General features: G+C 49.5%; 3 protein-coding genes across 16 annotated transcripts in view; 1 reads left to right on the top strand and 2 right to left on the bottom strand.

Annotated features, from left to right (window-relative positions):
* FBXL20 (F-box and leucine rich repeat protein 20) overlaps positions 1-4,186 on the bottom strand; it is a 47,519-nt gene extending 43,333 nt beyond the window's left edge. For 2 of the 8 annotated variants that reach the window (XM_087770557.1, XM_087770563.1), the window contains exon 1: positions 3,569-3,749. In XM_087770557.1, the coding sequence (XP_087626683.1) occupies positions 3,569-3,610 (42 nt within the window). In that variant the 5' untranslated portion in view covers positions 3,611-3,749. Of the gene's footprint in view, positions 1-2,564; positions 2,585-3,568; positions 3,750-3,963 lie in introns of those variants that run through there. The other 6 variants (XM_087770561.1, XM_087770565.1, XM_087770559.1 and 3 more) reach the window with 5 other exon arrangements.
* A 207-nt stretch (positions 4,187-4,393) lies between these two features.
* Positions 4,394-21,296, bottom strand: MED1 (mediator complex subunit 1). Of its 3 annotated transcripts, XM_087770543.1 has the most exons (18): positions 21,112-21,296; positions 19,078-19,184; positions 18,157-18,235; positions 17,678-17,732; positions 17,417-17,549; positions 16,627-16,655; positions 16,173-16,244; positions 15,785-15,859; positions 15,132-15,205; positions 14,660-14,749; positions 13,811-13,922; positions 13,366-13,490; positions 13,031-13,149; positions 12,185-12,386; positions 11,891-11,986; positions 11,678-11,783; positions 10,679-10,819; positions 4,394-10,501 (listed from the first exon to the last, which is right to left on the bottom strand). In XM_087770543.1, the coding sequence occupies exons 1-18, from the start codon at positions 21,137-21,139 to the stop codon at positions 7,570-7,572; spliced, it is 4,575 nt and encodes a 1,524-aa protein (XP_087626669.1). In that variant the 5' UTR covers positions 21,140-21,296; the 3' UTR covers positions 4,394-7,569. The 3 variants fall into 3 exon arrangements, with proteins under 3 accessions (XP_087626669.1, XP_087626668.1, XP_087626671.1); XM_087770542.1 differs by having other exon boundaries at positions 4,394-10,819; XM_087770545.1 differs by lacking the exons at positions 17,678-17,732; positions 18,157-18,235; positions 19,078-19,184; positions 21,112-21,296 and having other exon boundaries at positions 4,394-10,819; positions 16,627-16,726; positions 17,417-17,550.
* Positions 21,297-21,795: 499 nt separating this feature from the next.
* Positions 21,796-27,726, top strand: part of CDK12 (cyclin dependent kinase 12) — a 30,313-nt gene continuing 24,382 nt past the window's right edge. For 2 of the 5 annotated variants that reach the window (XM_009475837.2, XM_009475836.2), the window contains exon 1: positions 21,796-23,316. In XM_009475837.2, the coding sequence (XP_009474112.2) occupies positions 22,265-23,316 (1,052 nt within the window). In that variant the 5' untranslated portion in view covers positions 21,796-22,264. The remainder of the gene's footprint in view (positions 23,317-27,726) is intronic. The other 3 variants (XR_015707566.1, XR_015707567.1, XM_087770546.1) reach the window with 2 other exon arrangements.

Raw genomic sequence — 27,726 nt, 5'->3', positions numbered from 1 at the left:
GCTAATTGGAGGTTTTGAAGAGTCCCTGAGGAAGCTGGAAAGGATGATGCTTTTTTTGTGTTGTTGTTTTTGTTTAAGGATGTAGAGGAGACTACACGTATTGCTCACAGTCTGGGGAAAAAAAAAAAGCAACTATAATTATTTAAGCCTGACAACGTGGCTCAATGGAACACAACACTTTGCAGAGCAAGAGATCCCTGCACGGGGAAAGCTTAAAAGCCAGGAGTCTGCTCATGCTGGCGATGCCTGCAACTTGTCCCGCGGGGGGGTCTAACACCAGAGAAGCCCCTGTTCATGTAAAACGCTGGGCTGCTTTCTAGGCAGGTAGTTTTGTGCCTTTCAGCTCTCTGCATGCACCTATGCAAGCGCTAACCACCTCGGAGCGGTGCCGCCCGACCACATCCACTCCGCTCTGAAAACCAGAAAGCTCAGAGAAGCGCTCTGCCCTAGAAGACATTGTTTATTTTTTGATGATGAGTTAGTGAGAGCGGCGAGTTAGCGAAAGCGAGCCTAAGACACTCGGCCTCCAGACGACATCCCAGGCCAGAAGAGTGTGGATGAAACAGATTAGAGCAGTGAGGAGAACCAGGGCCTTTGGAAGGTAAACAAGCTCCAAAGAGTGGAGTACCAGTCAATCAAAGGCATCAGGAGATGACGTCCCCTCCTCTTTGCTCTTATTTAGTTGTAGTTCAGCAGGCATCGCGGATTAGGTACGACAGGAAGCAGAGACACCCCAAATATAAGCCAGGAGTGTGATCTGTCAGGGCACGTTCCATATTAAACTGACACCACAGAAAATTAGGAGTCAATCTGGGTAATGTTTTCCCTTTTTGTTTCCTTTGCTCCAGTAAGTGGTTATTTTCTCTGTGGTGGCCACACCTCTTATAAAGGGACTTATTTAGAATATGCTCGTTTGGCTGGGCATGCCAGAGTTCATTCTTTCATTTAAAAGAAAGAGTTCCATTCTTCCTGGAACGGATGGCTGGCTACACATGCCTACCAGAAACCCATATGCAAGTCAAATTTAAGCAGCTTAGCCCATATTCCATTACCATATTTTATTACTAGAGCAAGAAGAAGTGATTATTAAATCTAATCTAGATCGGATTTTAAGAGTACCCAACAACAATAGTTCAGGAATCTGTTTACGTGGCTTAACAAAAGACAAAAAACTAAGTCTGAAAACCCAAACCCAACTCCCCCTCAGCAATTCACTAGTTATTTAAAGCCTGAAACAGACACAATATACATCAGTCACAACTCTGCATCCAGCTATTTTTTCCCCCAGATAAGACTCCAGACATTCAAAGGCCCTACTTACCTCCACTCAGCCCGGGAAACTACCACGGCAGGCAGCTCCGTGTCTAATCCGGAGGTAATGCAGAGGGCTATGTAGGAGGAGTACTAATCACCAAGCATTCAACCCCGTGCTGTCTTCATTGATCTTACAATATTCAACAACTTTGAATAGCAGCTCCCAGTCTCAACACATTTTTGCATAATTGTCCTTATGTCACATTAAATATGAACTATTACACTAAAAGGCACGCTCATCAGTGAATAGGACTTTTACTTTTAAAGCAGAAACATTATAAACTGTTTTCTAGAAAGCATGGCTGAATTTCTACCCATACTTCCCCTCTGAAAAATCCATCCATAAGTGTGAATACACGAACATTTTAGAAGCTTTTCAGACCAAAACACCCTCACTAGAAAACCATGTATTTAAAGCAAAAGAGCTCTAAACTCGTCCCTTCCAGGATATATAGGTGAGTGGGTCAGAGATAATCAATGCTAGGGCTAATAAAACCATGCCCTCGATTTACTAACCAAAACATATCCAAGAAACGTGATAATGTTTAAAGGCACTTCTTGTGGCTCAAAAGCAAGCCCTTCTATAACGCACCACCTCTTCCTGTACACATATAGACTACAAAACAATTAATCGGGACCTCAAATACTCCTTGAGCATTTTGCTCATTTTCAACTTGTCCATTTTTCACTATAGGAAGAAAGTAACACAATTCCAGCAAAAAAACCGACCCAAAACAAAGAGAACAAAACTCTTCCCCGCTCTTCTTCCACAATGAATTGGGTTAACCTTGTTTTGGTACAACCCTGATGAAAAGCTCTCGCAATATTGGGATGAATTCTAGTATTTCAAGACAAAGGCTAAGCAAGGAAAAAAAGGTCTTTGCTGTATGAGAAGACATTTCCCCACAGAAGACTGCTACCAGCGTGGTTTTATTCTTTACTCTGCTCCGGAACCAGCCATTCTGCAGTAATAAAAAAGGCTCTCAGGGAAAAAAAAAAAAAATAAAAAAATCTGTGCAGCCAAGAACAGACTAGAACGGTAAAAACAATAACCCCAGATAAAGCACATTACGCGTGCAGCCTTCTCGGAGTTCCCAGGTTTAGTTCAATGTTTGGATGCTACAGAAACATGGATGTTTCAACACTATTTCACCTGAAACCATTCTAAAGAGTCATTCTGCTACTTATTTACCGTGACTGATACGGATTTGATAGAGGAGGAAAATAATTTCACGTGCAATATTACAAACCCATTATTTTCTGCACCTTCCTCAACTCCAGGGCCAGTTTCCTGGGGAATTCAACACCGTTCTCGGTGGAACCAGACACTCGCCAGGTCACCATTAAGCAGTATTTTCCCTTGACAGCATTCACAGCCCCTCTGCACGAAGGGGGGACACAGCTGCATCTTTACCATTCTGGGCTCTTCTCCTCCCGTGCTGTCCTTGCACACGACAGGAGCCGGGCGGTCGAGAGAAGGAGCGGGCAGGTATTTTCATCCTTCACAACAGCCTCTTACAGCGATGAAAAGTAAACCCCGCTGCTGCTCCAGCTCCCGATACCAACCTCCTCCCCCACCCGGGGAAGACAGCTGTTACAACAATGCAGAGCTGGAAGCAGCCCTGGCTCCATAGCCTGCTTTGTGCCATATTCTTTGAATAGATCTTATTGTTTACCCTCTGCTCCATCCGTCCTCTCCATCCCCCACCTCCCCCTAATCAAATTTTTTCCCGGCTACTGCCCAAACCAGACCCGCCGGGGCCGCGTCCCCTCCCCACACCGCCCCCCCCCCCCCCCGCTGTTTTGGTTTCCCGGCTCTTTCCCACAGCCCCTGCTCCATCACCAACTTCGCTCCAGCGCTTACCCCCCCCCCCCGCCCCCCAGCAACGCCTTGGCCCCCCGCCACGGGGGCTCACATCACGCGGGGGGGCCCCCAGGCACCACACGGGGGGGGGGGGGGGGGGGGGAGGGAAGTTTCACACACCCCCCCCGGCGGGTCACAGGCCCAGGCCCCCTCCCTGCGCACCCCCCAAAGACACGCGTGGCTGCGGGCCCCCCCCCCCGCGCCAGGCCTGAGGTAAAGCCCCCCCCCCAGCCCCCTCCGGCTTCGCCCCAGGGCGGCGGGGAGCGGCTGTCGCGGGTGGGGGGGGGGGGGCCTGGCCCCACGCCCGTGGGGACACGTACGGACACGCCGCGGCCTGGGCCCCCCCGGTCTCCTCAGCCGGGCCGGGCGGCCTCGCCCCCGGGGCCTCACCTCAAAGCGGCTCTTAGTGACCCCGTTCATCTCCCTCCGCATGGCGGGGCCGGGCGGGGAGGAGGAGGGGAAGGCGGGAGGAAGGCCGGCGGAGGGAGGCGGGCAGGGGGTGCCGAGGCGCCGCGGCCTCCACCCGCCGCCGTGGCCGCCGCGTCTCCTCCGGCCTCAACTTAACCCAAACAAAAACACTTCTACCACCTGCCAGCAACGAGCGCGCTCATTGGCCAGCGCCGGATACGGCGCGGCGGCGGCGGCGGCGGCGGCGGCGGGGGGCGGTGAAGGGGGGGGCGCGGCGCGCGCTGCAGCGGGGACGCCCCGGGGCGGGGGGCGGGGGGCAACCGGGGGGCGGGGGAGCGGGACACGGGGCTGCGCGCGCCGCCGCCGCCGCCACCTACCCCGCAGGCCGCCGCCCCCATCGCGCCGCCGCCGCCGGGGTCCTCCCGCGTCCCCCCCCCCGGTGCGACCGAGGCGGGGGCTGCGGGGGCTGCGAGGCCCCCCCCCCCCCCGCGCCACCGGGGGTGCCCGCCCCGCCGCACCGGGGGCTGCGGGACCCCCCCTCCCCCGGGACATCCGGGTCCTCCCCCCGGTATCCGGGGGTCCGCGCCCCCGCCCCGTGCGGCCGCGGGGACCGGGGGGGTCCCGGGAAGGGGGGGGGGGGGGGGGCGTTTCCCACCCTTCCGGGAGGAACTGGGAGGCCGCGGTGCTCGACCAATCACAGGCGGCGCTGGCGTGCGTCACGGTGATGTCATTCCCGCGGGAAAATCAAGCGTGGTGGGGGAGAATCCCCGCCGCCTCCCCCCCGCTTCCAGAGACCCGAGACCTCCGTGTACCAAAGAGATTTATTTGCCTGTAAATAAACGCGATCTTTGCAATATTTCCAAAAAAGGTGAAAGTACACTCCGCGTCCCCGGAGAACGCCGAAGGAGCCGGGGTTATTTACAAAAACCAGCAAATTTGCAGACAGGTATTTACATCCCGACCGTTTCAGCAAAGAACCATTTTTCTTTTAATCTCCATGTACGCTTCACCACCTGAGATTAAAAGGTTTGGCTTTTATTTTGCTTACACCTTTTTATCTTTCCAATACTGAAAGATGTAAAATAATTGTCGAGAATAAGCAAAAATATTTTAAAAATAAAACATTTTGTCAGAGACCAAGCATTTACAGGTCAAAACGTCTGTGTAGTCGCGTACCTCATCTCTCATCGTGGCGACAGAAGCGTCGTGCAGCCGGGGCCCGGCTCCGGTCTCTCTCTCTCTCTCTCACATGATTTACATCACACGACGGGGAAGGGGACAGGGCACCGAAATGGGGCGAAAAAGCTCTAAACCGCTGCCCCGGCCGCGCGCCCCTCGCAGCAGCGCTGTCGGGGGCCGGGAGGAGACTTTGTTCCCTCTATTTCTGCAGGCGACGGCGATGCCCGCCTTCCACAGGAGAAATTTAGGAGATTGAACTTTGGTCTTGGGCGAGCGGAGAAGGAAACGTGTGCAGCTCTTTCCTTTAAAATGCATCTTTGTGTTAATTACGAAGCTGAAGAGTATTTCCTTCCGACTTCTGCTGTGGTTCATACCGGTAAAACATGACTCCGATTTATGCCGGTAAAACATGACTCCGATTTACGCCAAGTCCAGGTCCCGTGAAATCCTCAGCCCTGATTCAACTTGAAGAGCGCTTCTTTTCGAAGGCCGTTTATGCCTTCACGCAACCCAGAAGGGATCAAAGAGCTTTTGTAAAATGAAACAACTTTAAAAAAACCCCCAAGCAAACGAGAGGGGCGGGATGAGGACGGGTGACAAGCTGCCGGAGTCGGAACAGGCACCGTTTCCGAGCTGCAGCCGCTGTAGCAGGGTCTCAAGATAAATTCATCTGGTGGTGTGTTTCTTACATCCTCTTCACAGACACCCCACAGTCACACGATTCCGATGCTGCGTAAGATAACGTCATTTGCTCCAGGTTTAGACTTTATTTTACTATTTTCCTATCATCTCAGCACACGAGGATGGGAGCACTGGTGAGGGGGAAGCTACGGTACGCAGACCCCAAGGATGAATGGTGGAAAACACAAGGAGGGAGAGCTCTCCAGAGCCCGGGGGGGGCTTGGGAGAAATTCAGGCTCCCACGTTCTGCAGCAGCCCTGGAATTAAGCCGAAGGCAGGAGGAAGAGGTGAAAAATCCCTACAATTAACTGAATCGTTGCCACCCTACTGAAAAGACATCAGCCTTGCTACGGCTTTGAACGAGCCGGGAAAGAAATAGCTTGCCTGGGGTATCATTGGGGTCGGACCGTAAGCAGGACTGGAAATCTCTGTGGTTTAAAAGAAACTTAAATCCTTGACATCTTTTTCAGACTGCATCCCCAAACGCGAAGTATAATCTCCTTCCCACGGGGCAGATCCTGGCCTCCAGGAATCAACGGCAAAATCCAACGGGAACAGGATTCTGCTCGGTATGTAATTCAAAAGGAGATGTGCTCGTGGAACTCCTGATTTCCCACATTCCTCTTCAGTGAATCAGATTTAACTGCTTTTAAAAATAAAACGCTCTCCTGAGTCTCTTTTCCTTTCAGGGACCCCAAGGTAAGACCACAGGGGATGCCTGAGTCATGCTCTTAATTCCAGCCAAAAGGGGAAAATCCATCTTTTAGGGAAATCACTGCTTCTGCTGCCACTCTTATCCCGGGTGAACCAGTTAGGGTCTGGTTTTCCAGCAGTGTCAGTGCTAACGCCAGGACACACTGACTCGCGCTGCCAGGCTAACACCTCCCCGAGAGAGAAGGCAACGCTCGTGCGCATTGCCAGAATTGCTATCTGGGAAGGGCGCTGCAAGTTAAAAAGCAAAAACCAAAATGAAACCCTGAAGGGCTTCAGCGACAGAAACAGATTGTGAAAACAAGGCCCATTTTTCAACCGTGAACGCACACTAGCTGTTCCATCGACATTAATGGAAGTATTCGTAGTGGATAAATTAAGCATGGCTCTGAAGTGTTCGCAGGACCGGGATGTGTGCGGCTTACAGTCCATCGCTTCACAAATGCAGCACCAGGGGATTCTGGGGAAGCTCTGTTTGCTAGGCTTACACGGAAGCAATGCTCAGATGAAGACAGTGGAGTCCCTTTTCAATTTAGATTTGCTCCAACGCCTGCCAGAATTTCACCAGCTTCACCAAAGCTACAGTGGCTGCACGTGTGCAGAGCTGTCCAAATCCATGGGCTCTACCCAAATTCCCAAGTCCCCTTGGGCTCTGCATCATACAATTAAAACAGAGACTGCGTGAAAACAAGCAGCACGAGGCATTCAGATATGGACAGAAATAAATAGCTAAAATGAAAGGGAAGTCAAACATAAGACAGCAATCCTTCATCGCTGTGACCTGGAATAAAATCCTGATATCCATCAGAACAGTGCCCGATTCTGCAGAGCAGCTCGTAGCAGAGGAAGATGAAGCTCCTCAGCACCGCGCTGAATCAGGCATTGCATGAAGAAATGCCACAAAAATAAATTAAAAAACTTTTTTTTTTTCTTCCAACCACCCTTTTAAAAAGAATAAAACCCAACCCTAAAACACGGCCTAAAAGAATTAGTTTAAAACTTCCTAAAAACAAAAGCAACTCATTCGGAATGGGAAGAGGGGCAGAGGACCTCGGACTCCCCCAGAACAGCCTATGTTTCTGTTTGCACCGGTTTGGGGTCTGCTCCCACACTTACACACACACTCAGCTTTACACCCATTGACTCTAATGGGGCTGTTAATACTCATAAATTAAGAATGAGTGTAAGTGTCCGCAGGATGAAGGCCACAGTCAGGAACCTGGCTCGCCAAATGAGCTGCTGGCACTCACACTTGCTGTTCAGACTTTGGAGATCCTTGGAAATACTTTTTTTCTCTTCAAACACACCCTGTAAAAATCAGCGTGGCAGGTTTGCAACGAATGGTTCCTTTCTTGCAATCTCTAGAACCCGCAGGTCCAGCGTACAGCTCATCTTTAAAGACACTAAGAAAATTAATTGCCAATTAGAGCAACATCCATGAGATCGTCATCTTCTTCCCCGATCAAAAACTCGGGGCTAGCCCGGGATGGTCGCTCGGCCGACAGGATAGCGCTGCTTGCCATGGAGAGAGACTGGTCAGCTGAAATGGGGGACTTAGACCAGCTCTCTGGCTTCATGCTGTGAGACTTCTTCTTGTCTCTCTCTTTATCTCGATCCCGATCTCTGTCCCGGTCTTTGTCTTTCACTTTTTTCTTCTCTTTTTTGTGCTTCTTGTGTTTTTCTGAGCTATATTCAGGCAAAGGCCTAATGCCGTCGTCAGAGCTGGGGCTGTTCTGGTAGGATTTCTCTGCTATGGAAGAGCCTGACTCACTCTCGCTGTCTATGTTTTGGGGAGTGTATGCTGGTGACTTGCTGTGGCTGGGAGAGCAGCGCTCGTGTTTTGGAGTAGATCCACTGATTAGAGGGGACCCATAGCTTTTGGAAGAAGCCATCTGAGGCCTTAGGCTATCCCCACCTCCTTCCCCGGGTTTCTGCAAAGTTACTTTGGCTTTAATGCTAGGGGAACCACCATCGTGTTTGCTGATGATAATTTTGGCCACTCCAGTGCTTCCAACATTTTTGGAATCGGAAGTCTTCTTGGAAGAGTCAACAGATCCTCCAGAAACAGAGACTTTAGATTTCTCTTTGTCACTCTTCTCGCGTTTGCCCTGGAACTCACCTCCAGACATATTGTGTTTGGAGGACATAGTATGGCTTGAGGAATTGGAACTTGGCCCCATTTGTCCATCCATCGGGTCGTCTCCACCAGGCCCGCTAGTGACAACCCCATGTTTAAGTTTGTCTATGACTGCAGTCAGCGATGGCTTCTTGTTTCTGCTTGGAGACTTGCCTTTGGAACTTCCATGCTGGTTCTGAGATGAAGAGATGGAAGACCCACTAGACGAAAAGGAAGATGAAGATGCCGTTGAAGAATTCGATGAAGGAGGTGGTTTCTGTGACATAGACCCAGAGGATCCCATTCCTGAAGACGATTTCATACTTGAGCTTGATCCGGTCCCAGACATATGGGAGCCCCCGGAACCTGAACTGATCGGTGACTTGGCTTTAGATGACGGGGGAGTACCCGGGACAGGTTTCATGGGAGAAGCAAGCTTGTCAGAACTTCCCGAGGGTCTCGAATGAGATGGAGAGATGTTTGGTTTACTCATGGAAGGGTTCATAAGTGACGATGGCTTTCCTTGAGGCTTCACCTTGGTGCTTCCAGAACCGCTGCTGAGGCCGTGTTTGGTGATGGGGGAGGATCCAGGCTTTCCCACCGACTGAGCCGAGCTTTTGGACTGACCTGAACTTGAGCCGCCTTGGCTTGAGTAGAGGCTGCTGCTCATCTTTGAGCCAGAAGACCCTTCTGATTTGCTGCTTTTAATTTTGCCTGAGGTTGAAGAGGAGGAAGAAGAGGAGGAGGAGGAAGAATGGCTATGATGGCTTTTGCTGCTGGAGGAGGTGACAGAGCCACTACTTGTATACTGGCCATGTGAAGACGGTTTGCCAACAGTCACTGTTCCTTTTGGGATCTGAATAGTTATTTTTGGAATAGGAGGAGTAGCTACACCGGGAGGAGTCTGAGATCTGCCTGAACTCCCAGGAGATTTGGACCCGCCTGTGCTTGCTGGTGGCGTGAAAGGCCTGTTTGATGAACTGTGAGATGGAGATTTCCCATCTGTCTCCTGCTTTTTCCGCTTTGGAAGTTTCTCTTTACTTTTACCATCACTGGATGGCGTCCGGCTGCGCTTCCCTGGCTTCCCGTCCATCCCGGGACCTGCCATGTTACTTCCAGAACCATTGCCTTCCTTTACCCGTTTCTGAGACTTTTCTTTTCCTAAATCCCCTGTATTCAGTAAAGGGCTCTGACCTCCACTGTGATGCTCCATGATGTCAGAGGACCCCAGCGCTTTGCTTGCAGCTGCAATAATACTAAAATCTACCGTATCGGACTGATTGCTCCCCTTAAATTTATTTTCCCCCCCATCGCCCCCCAAGACTTGCACCCCCAAAGTAGTTAGAGCCTGGGATGCGTAGCCCTTGAAATCATCAGTGTCTCCACTCTGACTACTCTCATCAAAGTACTCCTCCCCAAAGCCACTCTGGCTCTGACTGTTCAGCAAGTCAGGATTGAAATCTACTCCATCTGGAAAAAAATGGTTTGAAGAATCGCTGTTGGGGCTCACAGCAGCGTCTGCTATCAGGTCTGCTGGATCTGTGTACGGGTTCTCGCTATTGTTCGTCTGAAAAACATCTGGGTCAAAGAGGGCACTTTGTGAATGTCCTGAACTAGAAGAGTCTCTTACTGGGGTACCAATGGGTGGACAGTCCTCATTACTGGTGGGTAGCTTGGAAGCCTCCTCTGCTATATCCGAAAGGATATCAGTAACATCGGCTCCAATGCTGTCCGAACTAGAAAGTCGAACCATTCTCTGAATACTGGGCTGCGAGTGAGGTATAGGCTGTGGGTATGTAGTAGGAGGAGTGCTGCATTGGCTGGGTGCTGGAGTAATATGAGGGGTGTCCAGGGTGTCTGCAGTCATGTTGACATCAAAAATGGGGTTCTGGGAGTCAACATCCATTGAAAAAAGCTCCCTCTGGAAATCATCCTCAGTCTGATGCTTGGGCTTGTCGGCCGGCATGCGGGATTTTTTTTTCTTTTGCTTATTCCCCCCAGGGCCCATTTCCATTCTGGGGGAGCCAGAGGAAGAGTTCTGCCTTTCGAGAGGGCTGCTCCCATACAGAGTGGAGAAATCCTGAGGGGGATTCTCTTTAAGAAGGTTCATGAGCATGGGGTGGTTCTTGGTGTTGCTTGCTGGTGAGGATACTGGTGGTGGTGTGTGATGGGGAGGGGTTGGACTTGAGCCAATGGTAGACCCCACATTCCCTGTGATCTGCAACAAACTAGTGAGAATAGGGTTCTGAGACACTTTGCTGAAGTCCTCCCCATGGCCCACCGAGTCATGCCTCTCTTTCATGCTTATGCTCATGTTAAACAAAGTAGTGATGGGCCCCCCAGGAAAAGTGTTTGTTGGGGTAGTGGTACCACTCATTGGGTTGCTGCCTGTGGTCATGCCATACCCTGGGCTGCTGGCTGGGGGCAGGTTTTTCTTCACCATATCTTCTACTGTCTCTGCAATGAGGGACAAGGCTGGGGTGTCTGCTTGAATCGTTTCTGCTTTTCTACGAATTGCTCTCATGGTGACAGGAATGGACATACATCTGCAAGACACAAGACAAAGGGTTTAGCGGGCATTTTGCTGCCCTACAGCAACGTTCGCTGAAGACGTTTTAACAACTTCATCAGGCATAAAGCAAGCAGTGAGGCTCTTGGGCGCAAGAGAGCAACAGGTCCAGGCACCGTAAATGTCCTGCCGTTCTGCTTGTATTCACACTTATCCCATCACGCTTATCTAGCCACGAGACAACCGTGCCTTCACACATTGCCTTGCAATCACAAAGGGAGAATTAATCAATCGATTAACGCTAATAACTAATAGCTGACGGATCATGATCTTGTAGTTAAAGCACAGGATGCAATCTGGGTTGTTACTCTGATTCTGCCAGAAAACACCTTTGTCCAAGCTCGGCAAACCTAATGTCCTGCAACCCCGTAAAAATCAATGGTAATGCCACATTACGCTCAAGGACGACAAGCCTGTAATGTTCTGAAAGAAAAGATAGCTGTCCTCACTGAAGAGGCCTGTGCCACGCACTGTTAACATTCTGCTGTGTTCTGAATGGTGGCTGGGGTGGAGGAACCTCGATCAAAGGCCTGGGTAAATGACAAACTGCAGGGGAGCTCTTCCGCAGTTTACAAGACTTAGAAAGCAACCAGCTACAGGAGAAGGCACAAATAGGCAGGCGCCTCGGACACACACCCAAAAATACGTAGCTATGGTTCAGCATCTGGAATGGAATTTTCAATAGGGCTCCAAGCTTTCCTCTCTTCCAAACAACCACTACCAAAACTCACCCACAGACAGAACGGTTCCGAAAGCGCTAGGATAAACATGAGAGAGACACAGAGTTCATCTATATGATTTGGAGGGCATGGTGGCCCCAAAAAATCCAGCTTACCTTTGAACAACTTTGGCAATGAAATCATCTGTACAGATAAGAGCATCGGACAGCCCTTTGTACAGCTTACAGTTCACATGAGTGGAGTCTTGCACATCCATTACCACTAAAAGAGAGAAGGCGTTTGGAAGAGATGAAAATCCTGGTTACAGTGGAAGAAAACCCTGCCATCCTTCCCGTAAACACACTCATGCTTTTACCGAGTCCACTTACCACACACTAGGGAGTCATTCACAGGATGCTGAAAGGATACGCTAAAACAGGAGTCAGAGAGAGGACAGACTTCGAACTGCAGGATCCCAGGAGAATCTGAAAGACATGGGAACTGTTAAGTTAGGGGACACAGGAGATGAACCAGAGGCACCAGCTCAATACCCCTGTTCAAAGAAAAAGAAAAAAAAAAAAAAGGAAGGCGGCATAGGCCTCATTTCTTATTCCTACACCTGGGAAAATTACCCAGGGTTTCTTATTATCCACACCTTATATTCCACTTGATGCGGTACCCACCTTCTTTTAAAACTGTTCGCTTGACACAGCTGCCGATCAGTGTGTTGTACGCCACCTGATGTCTGATCAAATTGAGGATGAGAGGAACCCGTCCAGGGTGCTGGAAGGCGATTTTGCTAATCAGAGTTCCTTGAAGGCTTCTTCCATCTGGGAGAGGAGCATCTTTGTTCAGAAAGTAACAGTGCTGCTGCCCTGGAAGAGCCTGACAAACAATTTCTGCTTTACTCCAACTACTCTCGGGTACAAGGCAATAACAGACATCTAGGAAGGAAAGAGCAGGCCCCAGATCCAAGAGATGCCAAGCCACCTTTCTGGCTGAAAATGGCAAACAATGAAGACACTTTCCTTCCAGTCTGGACAAGCAAAACACAATTTCAGCTCCTCAGCAGTAGTACTGCCGAACAGTATTCACTGTCCCCACTAAAACAGCTTCATACGGTATGGCATCCCTTCGGAGGAAAAGGGAAATCCTCGGAAGTTAACAGGAGATCCATCGTTAACAAATTTAAGAACCACGATTTCTCCCAAAGTGACGCGATTCATTCAGCCACACATTACAGCCCGAACAAGAGGAAGGGACAGAAGCCGGGAAGGCTCAGTCCCATACCTCTGCTGACATTCCTGCAGCTGCACTTCAGCAGCAATGGATTATTCATTACCTAATTTTCCTAATTACTGCGGTCATGTCTGTATCTGAATTCTAATGCTCGGAGAGCATAGTTTTTGCCTATGAATAAATGCTGTACCAATTTCCTTTATTCTACTTGAAAGATAACCGAAACAGATGAAAAACCCCAAACCGCTCATCTAACAAGTATAACACCCTGGCTGTAACAACATACTTACTGCATAGAAGCGCATATTGTGGTTTAAAGGTAGAGGATCAGCCTCCTTGGATAATTCAAACTGCGTGATCAGCTCATACAAGGGTACAAACGTTGGTGGCGTGTCGAACAACGGAATACCTGAGGGAACAAGATGGCACAGAACGATAGCACCTGGGAGCCAGCAAGAGATCGTGGGCCAGGGAAGGCGTCACCATCTAGTAAAGGAAACCTATCCAGGTTTTACTGCACACAGAGCACGAAACCTCGAGCAACTTCTCTGGCACACGTTAAAAATTAGCAGCAGTTTATTCATAAAAAGCAAGGGAGTATCTGTCTGACAGCTCTGCAACCCACCTGTGCAGCCCTGAAGCTTCTGAATGAAAGCTCGAGACACTGGAATGGGACGTGGGAATTTCAGGAAGAAACAAGCTGGTAAGTCCACGCTGTTGGCACTGGTGATCGACGAGAAAGACGGAGTTCTGAAATATTTGGTTAATACAAGATCTTATTAGATGCAGGGCATGACTCTGGCTTCCGCTACGAGCACCGGATTTCCAATTTACTGTTTGCTCTAATACAAGCAGATTGTTATACCTTCTTAAAAATTCAGACACTCCCCAAAAGCATGTCACATGCCTGAAACACGTATTTCTTGGCTTAAAGACAGCATATAAGTGCTTTCTATAATGCTATGACATCCTGCAGTCATCTCCCCACTCTGATTTCAACAGAGGAACAGTTGAACTTGCATCTAAAGAAGGCCGCTGCAGAAGGCCTGGCAGACCCGTCCTTTGCTTACCCTTTGCTGTCAACTGGATGAGAGCCCATAATCAGTGGTGCAATTGGAAGTTTGTACATAGCCATGGTTCCCTCAACTGTTACCGACACATTCATACCCAAAGACCGAGGAACTGCAAGAGGAGGCAAGAAAAAAAACCCCAGCAACATAAGCTGATGAAAAAAAAACAACGCAAGCTTTATGAATTAAATACCACTATGGTGGAAATATTTTACTTCCTCCACAAGGCACAGTTTTCAGCGTTCACCTTTAGCACTAAATGGACAACAGCCAAACTAGTTATGCTACCTAATGCTCTATTTTTCTTTTGCAAGGTAGACCAATTGCATAATTCTTAAAATATATTCCAAATGCATTTGCAAGTTTGTAGTATGCTCTTTACAAAGCAAAACAAATAATGATTTTGGACAATTTCACCCTCTTCTTTCCCAAAGCCAGCCTCAATTTTAATCGGTGCTTGGTTTTGTCATTTCAGCGAGAGACAGATGTCTATGTACGTGCATAAAAAATAATCTTCCAGCAAGATGGCAGAGACGCAAGTATTCCCACAATAAAATAAATCCCATGTTAACGATGAAATTCACCCTAAGGAAAAAGGCTCTGCCTGCAGACTGTCACCCCATCACCCTTGGCAGCAGTTCAAACTCCAGAACAGCCACAAGGTTCAAGAAGATGGTCAAGCGCGCCAGCATTTACACATGGCCTTATTAAACCCGTGTCCTCGGTAAGTCAACCTGTGATTCTTCTGTACTATGGGGTGACGGCAGAGGGGAGCTAGACTGTTGGAATTCTGCTTTCTTCTCTCCTTCAAGCAGTAGTAGTCCACACGAGCTTCTAAAGCTGACCTACCGTTGTTCTCGTGCAAAATAACGGGGGCTCCAGTGCCATCTTCAAATAAATCATAGGGCGAGACATAATACTTGAGATTCATCAGGAGACCTGTGGGAGAGAAGCTTCTGAACAGGCATCCCGACGATACAAGTTAACCCAATCATTATTCACCCCTGCAACCACACAATATTTGCACTGTAACACAGCACACACTGCGCAGGGCTGCTAGTGCGCCTTGAAAGAGTTGTTCTCTGCTGTTAAAGACACAGACATGGCCAGCTGCCATGAAATCACCGTGTGTCCTTCATAAAGAAAAGCTGGCTTTCTCAATCATGTGGGACTTACAAATACTCAAGCACCTTGTCCCTCTTTTAATTTGATTAGCATTTTCCATTACTGCCATCAGTTAATGTGAAACTAACGTCCGTAAAGGGGACCCTCAACAAAGTAATTTTTATTTTTTCCTTTTTTAAGTGTTAACCAAAGATACCTCCGCTCCTGGGGGTGAGATAGCCAACACTGCCATGAAGAATCTTGTCGAGGGGATTTGCATTGGTGGCTTGCCTGCAAGAGAGGCAATCACAGGTCTGTAACAAGGCAGAGTCATACCTGAAGCCAAAATTCATGTGCTGATGGCAGTCTAAGATTTTAGCGCAATATACACACTTCTCGGTCACAGAGGTAGCGATCTTAAACTTCACGCTGCTGTAGGCAAAACAAAAGCTACTTTACTCTCTACAGCACGGATGGTTTATCCACTGAATCTACAGCAGTGAAAGACGGTCAAACGTTTCTCAATTTCTTACTGTAAAACACGTTACCACTAACCCATCTAGTTACAAACTTTCTTTTTTTTGCCTTTTAGACTTTCAATTGAATTCTGCAGTTACAAAGGAATTGCTCAGAAAGCTCCGAGCATTTTCTCTCTCTCTCTCTCTCTCTGTATCGTTCCCCTGCTACCACAGGTCTTCTATAGCCTCCGCACTGTACTTCTTGGCAATAACGTCAGACTACACAGGCACTGAGGGGCCGCTCTCTGGACACTCAGTACTCGGCATGATCAGAATCAGCCAACATGACACAGCGTTATTAAGAAAAAACAAACCAACAACAAAAAGCAACAAGCTATATAGATGTCCTTACCAATACATCCCTGCCATTTTTGAGAGATCCAGCTCTAAGGACTGCAGAGCTAAGTACATTTTAGTTTTAAGTTTGCTGGGGGGAAAAAAAACAAAAAAAACATAAGAAAAATTGAAAGGAACTGCAACGAAATCCAACTGACAGAAGTGCTGGCTGACAAGCTGCAGCACTTGCCATCAGATCGAGCATTTAGAAATTATAACTTGTCATTCCGCGTTCCCACTTCACCGGAAATCCTCCCTACCCGCTGTGTGCATGTGCAAGCCATGGCGATGAAGTCAGTAGGATCACACACAATGAAAATTTAAGCACAGGACAAAAAGCTTGTAGATTTGTTTAATTTTATATATGTGGTTGTAAATAAATATAATACATATTTTAGACTTACTTGTCTCCTGGCAACTTATACAGGTTCACAAGCCCCCTTAAATGCTTAGAAAATTCATCAAAATTTTTCTCTCTGAAAGGAAGAGGGAGAAAAAGTAACATGTATTCAAACTCGTAGCAGATAAGGTTTTGTTTTAAAAAGCTCTATTAATACAGACACTAAGTCACTTAAGAAAAGATTTTTGCTACACGAAAGCTACAAAATGTGTTCTTTAAATGATCCAGCTTTAATGATTCTGATGAATGTTGTGCTGTGGCTTCCAAGATACCATGCACAGCAGTCAGAATCAGAAATATCCGAACCGAAGCCGGAAAATCCCCTGGAGAAGCAGAGAGACCTTGCGGGGAAGGAACGGTTATGAAACATTTTGCGTTTCCAGACATAAAATAGCATCAGATCAATACTGCAAAGAGAAGCCTGTCAGAAAATGCTACAAACTACTCCTGTTGCTCACCTCAGATGTTGCACCAATTCTGGACAACTCTGAAAAGGAAAGAATATACAACGATATCAATGTCGAATGCAGCAATTTCAGTCTTTGTGCAGCACAGCAACTGTAAAATATCAGGACAGTAAAGTTTCTGAGCATCAGCTTTTCATGAGAAGCAACACAATGCTCACAACTACACATTACTCTGGTTCTAGTTCTGTTCGTCAACCCCCTCTGGGAAAAAATCAAGCAATACTATTTCCTCTTTAACGACTGATTAACTTTGAAAATTGTGAAGCCTTAGGTTAAAAACCTACGATCTTAAATAGAGATACTAAGAATAGTCTGTTTTCAGAAGAGTGGCCAATGTAAATAGCAAGTTCAAACTCTCATCCATGTGCAGAAGGGAAGTAAAGCCATTTTCTTCCAGCCTTCCACGTTTCAGTATTTTCCATTCACAGACTTCAGTTTTAGAAGATTAATTTCCCTATCCTTCCTCCGCAATTAACATTCTCAGAAACACAGCAATAACTTTCTCAAATAATGTTACCAGTTATAAAACCACTCAGAGAAAAAGAGAGACCACCAGTAAAACGGTCCTCGCACACGTACGCTACATCGATCAGATTAACCCACAAGACTGGACAACTCCACGGAGGCTTTTACTTCCCATTAGAACAAGCAGCAGAGGTGTAACGCCAGGTCTAGCAGAAAATTAAATATAATCCATTTCCTCTGCTCAAACAAAAGGAAGCCAAAATGGCAGTTCCAAAACCACAAAGGTATTACCCTCATCTGCGTCAGTAATACGTACCACGGGGTTTTCTCCATGGTGAGCCACCTTGACATCACACAGCAGCCCTGTAGGATCTAACTGGACTTCCACATAGAACATGTCTGAAGTGATGTAACATTCAGTGCCATTTGCACTAAGGTGAGATCCAAGGCTTACATACAAAACAAAACAAAAATTGCTATGAGGTGCACACAAAAAACAATCAAACCAGCAGTGAGATTATGATGTGTACAGATAAACAGGAAAAGCTTTTGCCATATAATAAAGGAGAAGACCTACCCATTTTGTCTAGCTATAGACTCTAAGCGATCCGTCATGGCAGGCAGAGAAGATACTAGATGGAGAGAGCAAAAAACAAGGCTTAGTGAACCCCGGGAATCAGCATTAAAACAAAGCTCAACTAGTTACTCCTTCCCACGTCTGCTCACACCTTCACATGTGGAACTACATACATCAGCTGTACTCAAAATACAGGCAAAACAATTTGCATAGAGCAAACCAAATGTTGTCAGAACTGCAAGGAGAGAATGGATTTTCTTCTGCAAGTGGAATTCAGGTAGGGGTATTTACAATAAAACTAACGCAGGCAATCTTGACTGGTACTGAGATAAGTGTGTTTATGTAAACGTGAGCACACATGCACTAGGAACACAGTGAAACGTGCTAGCAACAACCTCGCTTGCTTTTATGATTCAGAGTATTTCCAGAGCATGGCACTGTTAAGCAGTTTGTAAAGTGCGCGCACAGAATGTACCAACCTTTTAATGCCTTCTGCAAAGTCTCCAAACAGCTCACCAGATGTTGGTGCCCCCCAGAGTTCATCACAACTCGTTTTTCCTTAGTCACAAAAAAGAAGAAAAATGTCCTTTTTGTGTATCGCTCAGTAAGAGGGAATTATTGCAACTTTTGATCAGTCAAGTGAGGTTTATTTAGGTAATTAAAAGCAGATTAGATTTCATTCCAAAATTACATCCTCATTTTGATTCCTGTAGGAGCACAGTATCCATTTTGGAAGCAGGTAACAAAGGCAAGCCTGGCATTGATTTATTCTCCTTTAAGCAACTTGCTCATCTGGAAGAACAGACTGTAGCAACTTTTTAATAGGTATAAGCTAAGGGCTGTATAAGAGACAACAGAGAAATAACGAGACAGGCAAACTTTCCACACCACAATATATGCAGAAGCCTTTGATGTAGCTCTCCCTTGCCTCCTGCTTCTCCTTCCCCCCATCCAGAGACCAATATTTCAAATCCACGTTTGACCAAGCCAACACCGAGTTCTGAATATCACTGAAGGGGGACCAAACGGCTTTACAAAACACAATATCCTGAAACAGCAAGCGGCAGAATGGTTTGGGCTTCTTAGCACTGGCTGAAACCCCAAGTTTGACCCTTTTCCTGGCACTGAGCTGACTGCTGCCCCGGGTCAATTAGGCTGTAGAGGGGGAGGCTGTAATTAGGGAAGGCAAAGGGACGCCGGACGGAAAGGGTTCGGACATCACTCCCTCCCCTGCACGCTGCGGGGTGTGAGAACTGGCACGCCTCAACCATGCTGGCCCAGGAGGAAGTCAAGGCTTGAACAAAACGTAAAGCACTTCGAAGAGATCTAACAAACCAACAACAAAATTATTACTAAAGAAACTTCAGAAACCCTCCTGCTCAGATCCCAACAATTCTCACCATGACTTGACGGACTAACTTCATGGTTTCTGTCCAAGGTCTGTTTTGGTTGTACTTTGCGTGAAGTCTTTCTAAGAGGGTACTCATCTTATTCAGCTTCTCCGTTTCTGTAAGACAGGGGAATATTCAGAACAGAAAATGAGACAATATTTGCAGTTTTACAAATAAAACAGTTTGGCAGTTGTAACAAAAATACTTTCCGCCTTTAAGCTAAACGCGATTTCAAAAAACTTGTTTACTGCTGATGTATCCCTGTGACCTAGGCCTTAAGGTTAAGTAAATATTAAGCATATATCACGAGCTATCAAAACCTAAAGGACCATAAAATGCCTACGGGCCTGCTGGGAAAGGCCCAGCTCCTATTCGGCGTGGACTCTGAATGACGTGGCCCCATCAGGTTAAGTTCTGGCATGACAGGAACATATCGGGGCACTGTTTGGAGACACAACGGCGTGGTCTAAAGATGAAGCTTCCCCGGGAGAGGAAAGGGAGAGTGCAGAAAACATGGCGTTAAAGAAATGAGGTTAAGCTTCCTTTCCTCGACTGCCCCTTGCTGTTCTCTCTTCCAACTCTCCAACTTCTTGTACAGTAAAGACCTTCACAGACCCTTCCATCACCAAAACCCACAACCAAATCGGTCCGATTGCCAGTTGTCACAAATTCGCTGATCAGACACCCTCCTGCCTCACGCTAGCTTGAAACCCGAGGGCTGGTGCCTCCTGGGTGCTGTTCTAGAGCCAGGGCACGGCTCCGTACGCTGTGAGATAACGAAGCAGGGGACGACTGGCGGGGTCATGGATCTCTACCAACCCGGAACCTACTCAGCCTTTACAAAACACCTCTCATATCCCACAGGTTCCCATCTACTACCTGTGGTTCTACAAGCTTATTTCTGTATAAAGTTCCACTGTTATGAATAATATCTCCCTGATGAAAGAAAAGGTGGGATACAGGAGCAGTGACTAAGCAACAAAGCAGTGTTGGACAGTTTAGCTAAAAAAGTTCCAAGATGAAATTGTACATTTTTTTCCCTACTATCTAGTCAGACACGTGCACAAAGAGAACGCAGGTTTCAGGAGTACCATAATTTTGTCTCTTTTTGCTAAGAGACAGCTTTATCTACACTTGCATTTGTTAAAAAATCCCAGCAGACATCACTGCCAAAATAAACCCTGTCACTGGCACTAGTGGGTCACAGGCAAACAGATGTCTACGACATTTTAACTGCCACAGCGCGCAACCCTGTAAGCCCTCACCTGCACAATTTCAGGGGTTTGTTTTCATTATTGATGCACGTGGAGGTCACAGACCTAACGCTGACCCTATCAAATCCAAGCGTAAGGAAGAAATCCATGTTTGCTAGGTGCTTTACACCTCTCAGCTACGTCAGAATCACAGAACGGTTGAGGTTGGAAGGAACCTGTGGAGGTCTCCCGGTCCCAGCCCCCCGCCCAAGCAGGGCCACCCGCAGCCGCCTGTCCAGGGCCGTGTCCGGGCGGCTTTGAACCTCTCCGAGGAGGGAGACTCCGCCACCAACCTGGGCAGCCTGTGCCAGCGCTCGGGCACCCTCAGAGTGAAAAAGTCCTTCCTGATGCTCAGGTGGAGCCTCCTGCCTTTCAGTTTGGGGCCAGGGCCCCTGGTTCGCACCTGAAATGAGCCGGGCTCCCTCCCCCCCGGTATTTATGTGCATTGAGGAGACCCCGCTAAGCCCAGGGACGGGGGGAGTTCTGCCAGATCTCAGCAAAGTCAGAGCCTCACGACAACATTCGCCTTTATTTTTTCTTCAAAAACGGAACCCCCCCGCAGCCAGCACGAAGACCCCGAGGCCCGGCCGGGGGAGCGAGTCACAGCGCCGGCGGCAGCCCGGCACGGTGCCACCGGCCGCGGGATCCTCGCCCTCCCGCCTCTCGGGGAGACACCTCAGCCCCAGCCCGACCACCACGCCGGTGCCTCGGCGACGCCGGGGCCCGCCCGTCTCCTCACAGGGCCGGCGGGAAGCCTCAGCGCCAGCCGCGCCCCTCCGCCGCCACTCACCCTCGGCGCCGCCCGGCGCCGCCTTCATGGCGGGGACGGGGCGGCCCGCGTCGGGCCGCAGCGCCGGCGTCGCGTCGGGCCGGGAGCGGGCCGGAGGCGGGGGGGGGGGTTGAGCCGCGGCCGGGCCGCTGCGGTGCGGCCTCACACGGCGGCGGCCGCCGCCATCCCTCCGGCCGCGGCTGCGCTCCCGCCCTCTCGCGAGAGCCGCCACATCTCGCGAGAGGGCGGGAGGGCGCGCGCCGAGGGGCGGGCGGGGCGTGTGGCGGCAAGCTCCGCCCCCCCTCAGCCTCCTCCACCCGCGGTGGCGGCGGCCCCGAGCCGCCAACACCCTTAAAGCGCGGCCCGGCGGAGCGCGGCGGGAGGCCGGGGCCGGTCACACCGTGACGGGCTCCGGGGCGCGGAGGGGCGGAGCGCCCGCCTGTCCGCCGGCGCCGCCTCCATAAAGATTTGTTGAGGGCGGGGCGGGCGCTGTGGGCGCCCGGCGCCCCAATAAAGTTTCACGCGCAGCCGGCTCTCGCGAGAGGACGGGCGCGCTCCTCCCCCTTCCCCTCGGCTCGGCGAAGTCTCGCGGGATCGGCGGGCGGGCGGAGGGCGGCGGTAGCCGTGGTCTCGCGAGAGGCGGGCGGGTCTCGCGAGAGTTGGCGGGTGCCCCCCTTGGACGCGGAGCCGTTTCGCTTTGGGAAGTGAGCGGGGGGCGGCGGCGGGGCGCGGCGGGCCGGGCCGGGCCGGGCCGGGGGACGCGGGCGGCGGCAGGGGCGGCGGCGGCAGCCGGTGGGCCTTCTGGCTGAAGGGAGCCGCGCTGCGGCCCGCCGGGCCCGGGCGGCCGGTGCTGAGGGGGTGGGGAGCGATCGCGGGCCCAGGCCCCGCCTTCCCGGGGCGCCCCCGCGGCGGCGCTGCCCTCCGGGCCTGGGCCCCTCGGATGAGGCGGTGAGGCCGGTGGCCTTCCCCCTCCCCTCCCGGTTCTTGCCGTCCCGCCTTCCGCCTCCCCCGGGGCCGCGCTCCCTGCCCCGCTCCCCATGTAGGAGGGGGTGTTGGCGGCAGGGAGGGCCGAGGCCGGGGTGAATGGTGCGAGGAGCGGGTGCTGCGGAAGTTTGAAGTTTGGGGGTTTTGGAGGATTGCCCCCCTCCCCTCTCTCGAGCACAGTGGAGGAGGAATGCCAAATCCGGAGAGACATGGGGGCAAGAAGGATGGGGGCGGCGGGGGGTCCTCGCAGCACGGGCCTGGCAGCGGGAGTTCGAACAGCAAGGAGAGGCACCGGCTGGCCTCCAGGCACAAGAGGCATAAGTCCAGGCACTCCAAGGAGTCACCGCTGGCAGCCCAGGAGACGGCGGCACCCTTGGGCGCGATGATCAAGCCGCTGGTGGAATATGATGACATCAGTTCGGATTCGGATACCTTCTCGGATGATGTGGCCCTCAAGCTGGATAGGAGGGAGAATGAGGAAAGGAAAGCGGACAGGAGCGAGAGGATACAGAAGCACCGGCACCACCAGCACAAGCGCATTCGTGAGCTGATGAAGAGCAAACAGGCAGAAAAAGAGAGGAAGTTGGAAAAGAGCCTGGAGGCATCCAGCAGGTCCGGGTCCACCAAGGAGAGAATATCGGGATCCTCCAAGAGACTCCTTGAAAGCGAGGAGCACCCAAAGTCGCTGTCCTCAAAGAGCAGCAACAAGGAGTCTCGATCAGCCAAAGCGCACAAGGAGAAATCCAGGAAGGATCGGGAGCTCAAGTCCAGCCACAAAGAGCGCAGTAAAAGCCATCGGAAAAGGGATGCTCCAAAAAGCTACAAAACAATTGACAGTCCGAAGCGGAAATCCAGAAGTCCTCACAGAAAATGGTCCGACAGCCCTAAATTGGACGACAGCCCCTCAGGAGCCTCCTACATCCAGGAGTATGATCTCAGCCCTCCTCGCTCTCACACATCCAGTAACTACGATCCCTACAGGAAGAGCCCCGGCGGCTCCTCACGCCGGCAGTCGATCAGCCCACCCTACAAGGAGCCTGTGGCTTACCAGTCGAACACTCGCTCCCCCAGCCCTTACAGCCGGCGGCAGAGGTCCATAAGCCCCTATAACAGGCGGCGCTCCTCGAGCTACGAGAGAGGCAGCGGCTCATACAGCGGGAGGTCACCGAGCCCTTACGGCCGACGGCGCTCGAGCAGCCCTTTCACCGCCAAGCGGTCTGTGAGCCGAAGCCCCATCGCCAGGTGTGTGCTCTCTTCCTTGACTTCCATGCCCTGGGGAACGGGGGGGGTGTCTGGGGGTGGTCGGGGTGGCTCTGGGCAGGGGAGGGGTTAACCTCCTTCCTCATCTCGGTGGGGCTCAGGTCACTGGCTGCCTAATTTGGCTGCAGAGTGATCTGTGTGGAATTGCTTTGGTCGGGTTGGTGGCAGTTCCCTTTAAAATGGTGTTCACACTTTGGAAAACACCTCCCTGACTGGCGGTAGGCAGCGTCCATGTTGGCTCTCAGCAGAGAGGCCGAGGGCTGAGTGAGCTCCTGGGCTTAAGTTACACCCACCTCTGGAGGTGGCCCCTGCAGAAGGGCCAGGCTCCTGGGCAGCATTGTGCTCCGAAGGGAGACGGAGCCCTTCAGATCCTGATGCGGGATCTAACGCGCTTCCCTGGCGAGATGTTCAGCCAGGGAGAATGTTTTCACCTATTTTTGGAAGCCTTTGTCTATTTACTACGTGTGGAAACTTGATCACGCTTTTCAGGAGGGTGGCTTGTTTTGAGTCTATTTTGCTCGTTCTGAACTGACTTATCTTTTCTCTTCCCTTGAGTTAGAGACGACCATGTGTAAACTCCATCTTTCTAGCCTAAACTTTCTTTTCTCAGTACTAGAGTTTCTTGCTTCCATTCTGAAATTGGGGCATTCTGGAAGGGCAAGTAGGAACCAGCTGTATTTTGGCTTAACTATAATTTTCTCTTTTTTTTTTTTTTTTTTTTTTCCTTCAGTCAGTAACCTTGCTACAGAAGGAAACTATTATTTGAAGGTAGTTCTGTGTGTTTTATTTCAGATGTTCGTTAATCATCCTGTTATATGCACGAATACATAGTCTAATGTTGACTCTTTTTTTTTTTTTTTTTTTTTCTAGCCTCAGCTTATGTTAAGTGAGTTTCCAGTTGTCACCATGGGTGCTGTGAAGCTTTGGTTGTAGCTCCATGGCAATTAAGATGTGACCTGGAATGTAATCGCTATAGAAATGCGCTGCACTGTGTTAGCTGTACTGCATCCTCTGGTCCAAACAGGAGCTGCGAGTGAAGAGGCTGCTTCCAGAACGCATTTATGCGATCAGCAGTTCCCAAAGAACTCGAGGCTTTTGGAATTTGGGCTTTGTTACTAGAGCTCTTAACTTCAGGAATACTGTCTTCCATAGCGGGCTTGAAATGGTGCCTTTGTCCTTGCTGTGGGAGAGGTGTATTGGTTTTAGCACCCTGGAAGCTGTTACGTAAAATCTTACTCTGCTCTGACTTTACATAGTGAAAATTTCCTTCAGGCTGTTTCTCCTCTGCCCTGTTTTCTCTGTGTGCACCTGAGAGGTTCTGAGGGGTAGTCCTTGACATCTCTTTTCTCCCTCCCCTCAATCCTTTTTGCCCTGATGGCACTGCTCTTGCACGTTATTTGGTAATACTTTTGGAAGAGTAAGAATACAGTAGTAGAAAACGTATGTATACTTCGTGATATAATTGTGTATTATGGCACCTGTTAAATGTCCATGTTCAGCCCTAACCAGGGAGAAACCACGTGGAAACTGGCCTGCTATAGAGAGAGGCGTTTTCCCCCCCAGGTTACTCCGCTTCCCAGGCGAACCTGAAGCTTACTCTTTCTGTAAATGGCTAGTTCCTTCTGACTTGAGAAATCAAGCAGTTATCTTTTCCTGATCTTAATGATGGGAGCAACTTCGAAGCACTTTGTGCTGCTTCCCTGAACTTACACACCCACGTAAGAAACTTTTTAAGGGCATCTTTGACTGACAAAATGCTAGACCCCAAACCAAAATAGATTCCAAAGGTTACTTGGTGTTTACACTCAGCTTGCACTGAATTCTTTGAATCTCTGACTTCAATCGATAACCTACTACTCTTCTCTCTTTTCTGGGCAGATAACTTACTGGCTGTGTGATATATTCTTTTAAAGCAGAACAAAAAATATGGATTATGCCTTCAGAAAACATCCACCTGAAGTGATTCTAATCAAGGGACAGAGGGAGTTTAATGTGTTTTCCATATGTTAGGCAAATTGTAAGTTGTAATTCATTGTTGGCTTTGCTTCACTGAGCTTGCAGCCTGTACGGTGAGGCCGTTGGTGTAGGTTTATGGTCAGACATCTGCTCCAGAAGTCAAAGGTGGGGCTGCTGCTCTGCTGATGGCTGTCCAGGAGCTCACCTGGAGGAGCGGATCGGCTGAGCTTTCCTCGCCAGCTTCACTGAAGCCAGCTTTGGTAGATCTGCCGCAGATGAGCGTGTAAATGGAGGCAGCTGACTTTGCACCAGAGTAGCCGGGGCGTGACTGTGCGATCTCCTCTGTTGGCTCCTGCAGCGGGGCAGGAACAGTTTGGGAGAGAAGACGTCTTTAACTGGCACACTTACTTAGGCAGCGAGCATCTGACTATGGCTTAAATTCTTCAGAGGAGGTAACGCAGGCTTTTCTGGGACACTGAATTACTTCCACTGACTGACAATACGGGGTTTTTTGTTTGTTGTTTTTTTTTTTAGTGCATTCTGTGTTTTCTTTAATCTCCACATCCAAAATACAGTGTTAGGAAACCGAATCAATGTGCTGTGCTGATTGGAGAAACTACGGAATCTTTGCATTTCAAATGGCTGTGCAAAACAACTTGCTTTCAATTTAGGAGGAAATGAGGATGATTTGGTCAGTAGGGAAAATAACAGATGTGGCTTGCCATTCCTTGTAGCAACTGTTGTCATTGCAGCTAAAACTAGAAGAAGAAATTCCAGAGTCCTTCAGCTTGCTGAAGGTGGATTGTGCTCTGTACTAAGTATAGCAGCAAAGGGTGAGTGTGTGCACGTGCTGTAGTAGTGGCCACTGTTACGCAGATCCTTGCCACGGGAAAAGGTCATCAGGTATTCATAAATCAGAAATATCGGCCTTCTGTTTGAGCTTGCTTCCTGAGCAATTAGAGCACAGGGCGTGCGGTCAGGCTTCCCAGATACTAGTTTGCACTTTAATCTGAACGTCTGTTGTGGCTTGGAGCAGGTAAAATATTTTAATGTCTGTAGATGTTCCTAGGGGTTTGTACAGTGGATAATACGGGAGTAGGTAGATGTAGGGCTTGGTTCTGCCAACTGATTGAGGGTCCCCTTTGCTAACGGCTCTTAGCTGTGGTCGTATTCAGCACGAGGAGGTCTGGAGGGTTCTGGCATTCCCTCTTCCAAAGACCGTTCTAATCTTCTGATTGTATCAGTTAAATTAATCTAATAATGCTTTTTTATTTGGATTTTTAGATGAGCCATCATCTCTGACTTCTTTATGCTAATTCGCAGTCATCATGGTTAGTATCTTGTATTTCTGGTTCCCAGTGCTAGAGACAACAAGGTATTTTTTAACCCCGGAGCATTTTTATCCAGAAAAAGAAGTTCACGTGCAACTGAATTGCCCCCCGCCCATCTCTGATAATCTTAGCAAAGCAAGTAAGCTGTGGAGTGTTGCCTTAACACACGTTAAGGGTGAAAGGGGTAAAAGCGCTAACTAACTGGCTGCAGGTAAAGCCATGAAAAGATCGTTCCAGAGGATGGGAAGAGTATCTTTAAAAAGCAAAATCTGCTTGTGCATCTTCTGTCTTATTGCATCTTTTTTGAGATATCCAGCGGTGATAAAAGCAAGTGTTGCTGTGGAAGACTGCCCCTCAGCAAGCGCTGATATGAGCTATAATGATACGAGGTAAGATTTGTTGTAGAGTGGTCTGTTCCCGGTTGTGTTGATAGAGCCAGGAAAGCAGACAAGCTTCTGGATGCGGTGCCTTTTTCAGGTCTAACAAAGAAACCGTAAACACCAAGCTGAAAAATAGGCTTAGAAACAACAGCTCTTTGTATAATAACTAGAGGTAATTATCATTAGACAACTGAAGAGAAAAAGCGTGGGTGGTGCCTGAGGAGTGGAGAAGACTACTGGAAGGGAATAAGTGGATTTAGTCCTGGTGGAACAGAGGAGCGGGTATATTTCCTGATGGAAGGTCAGGGAGTCATCCCCCGCCCTCGTCAGGTTGGAAACGCTGGTTCTGCGGTGCAGCTCCTTCCGCAACAGCCCTTGCGTAAGAGGGTCCTACCCCGAGCTGCCTGCTCCGTCTGCACGCCCCACCGCTTCCTACAGCGTTACCTTTCCCTTGCTTCTGTCCATGCAGGTGTCTTTGCAGCTGCATTTCTAATGTAGCACTTAAAAACAAGGTAAAATTGCACTTTTGGAGAAGTTTACTTTACGTCAGGTCTGCTGAGTGATCCTGTTGAGAATGTCGCTCTGCAACCCGTTGAATTGGAATAACTGTTGGGGGGTAATCATGCGGAAGGTAGGGAGCAGGAAACTGAGTATCGCAGCATCTTAAACAATCTAGCCCAAAAGAATTGTAATAGGGAATGCTAACCCCAAAACTATTTGTGGTT

Source organism: Nipponia nippon, unplaced genomic scaffold, assembly GCF_047370975.1.
Source record: "Nipponia nippon isolate SJK-2023a ecotype South Korea unplaced genomic scaffold, ASM4737097v1 scaffold_32, whole genome shotgun sequence".
NCBI lineage: Eukaryota > Metazoa > Chordata > Aves > Pelecaniformes > Threskiornithidae > Nipponia > Nipponia nippon.
The sequence above is the reverse complement of the archived record's forward strand: the minus strand, read 5'-3'. Positions and strand labels throughout refer to the sequence as shown.

Bases quoted from the DNA above. Each gene is read 5' to 3' on its own strand.
- MED1 (XM_087770542.1), bottom strand. From the start codon at position 21,139: ATGAAGGCGGCGCCGGGCGGCGCCGAGG. The intron at 18,236-19,077 runs GTGAGAATTGTT...TTTGTGACTAAG, and splicing joins AGTTAGTCCGTCAAGTCATG to GAAAAACGAGTTGTGATGAA. The intron at 12,387-13,030 runs GTAAGTATGTTG...ATTGTTTGTCAG, and splicing joins ACAATATGCGCTTCTATGCA to GCTCTTCCAGGGCAGCAGCA.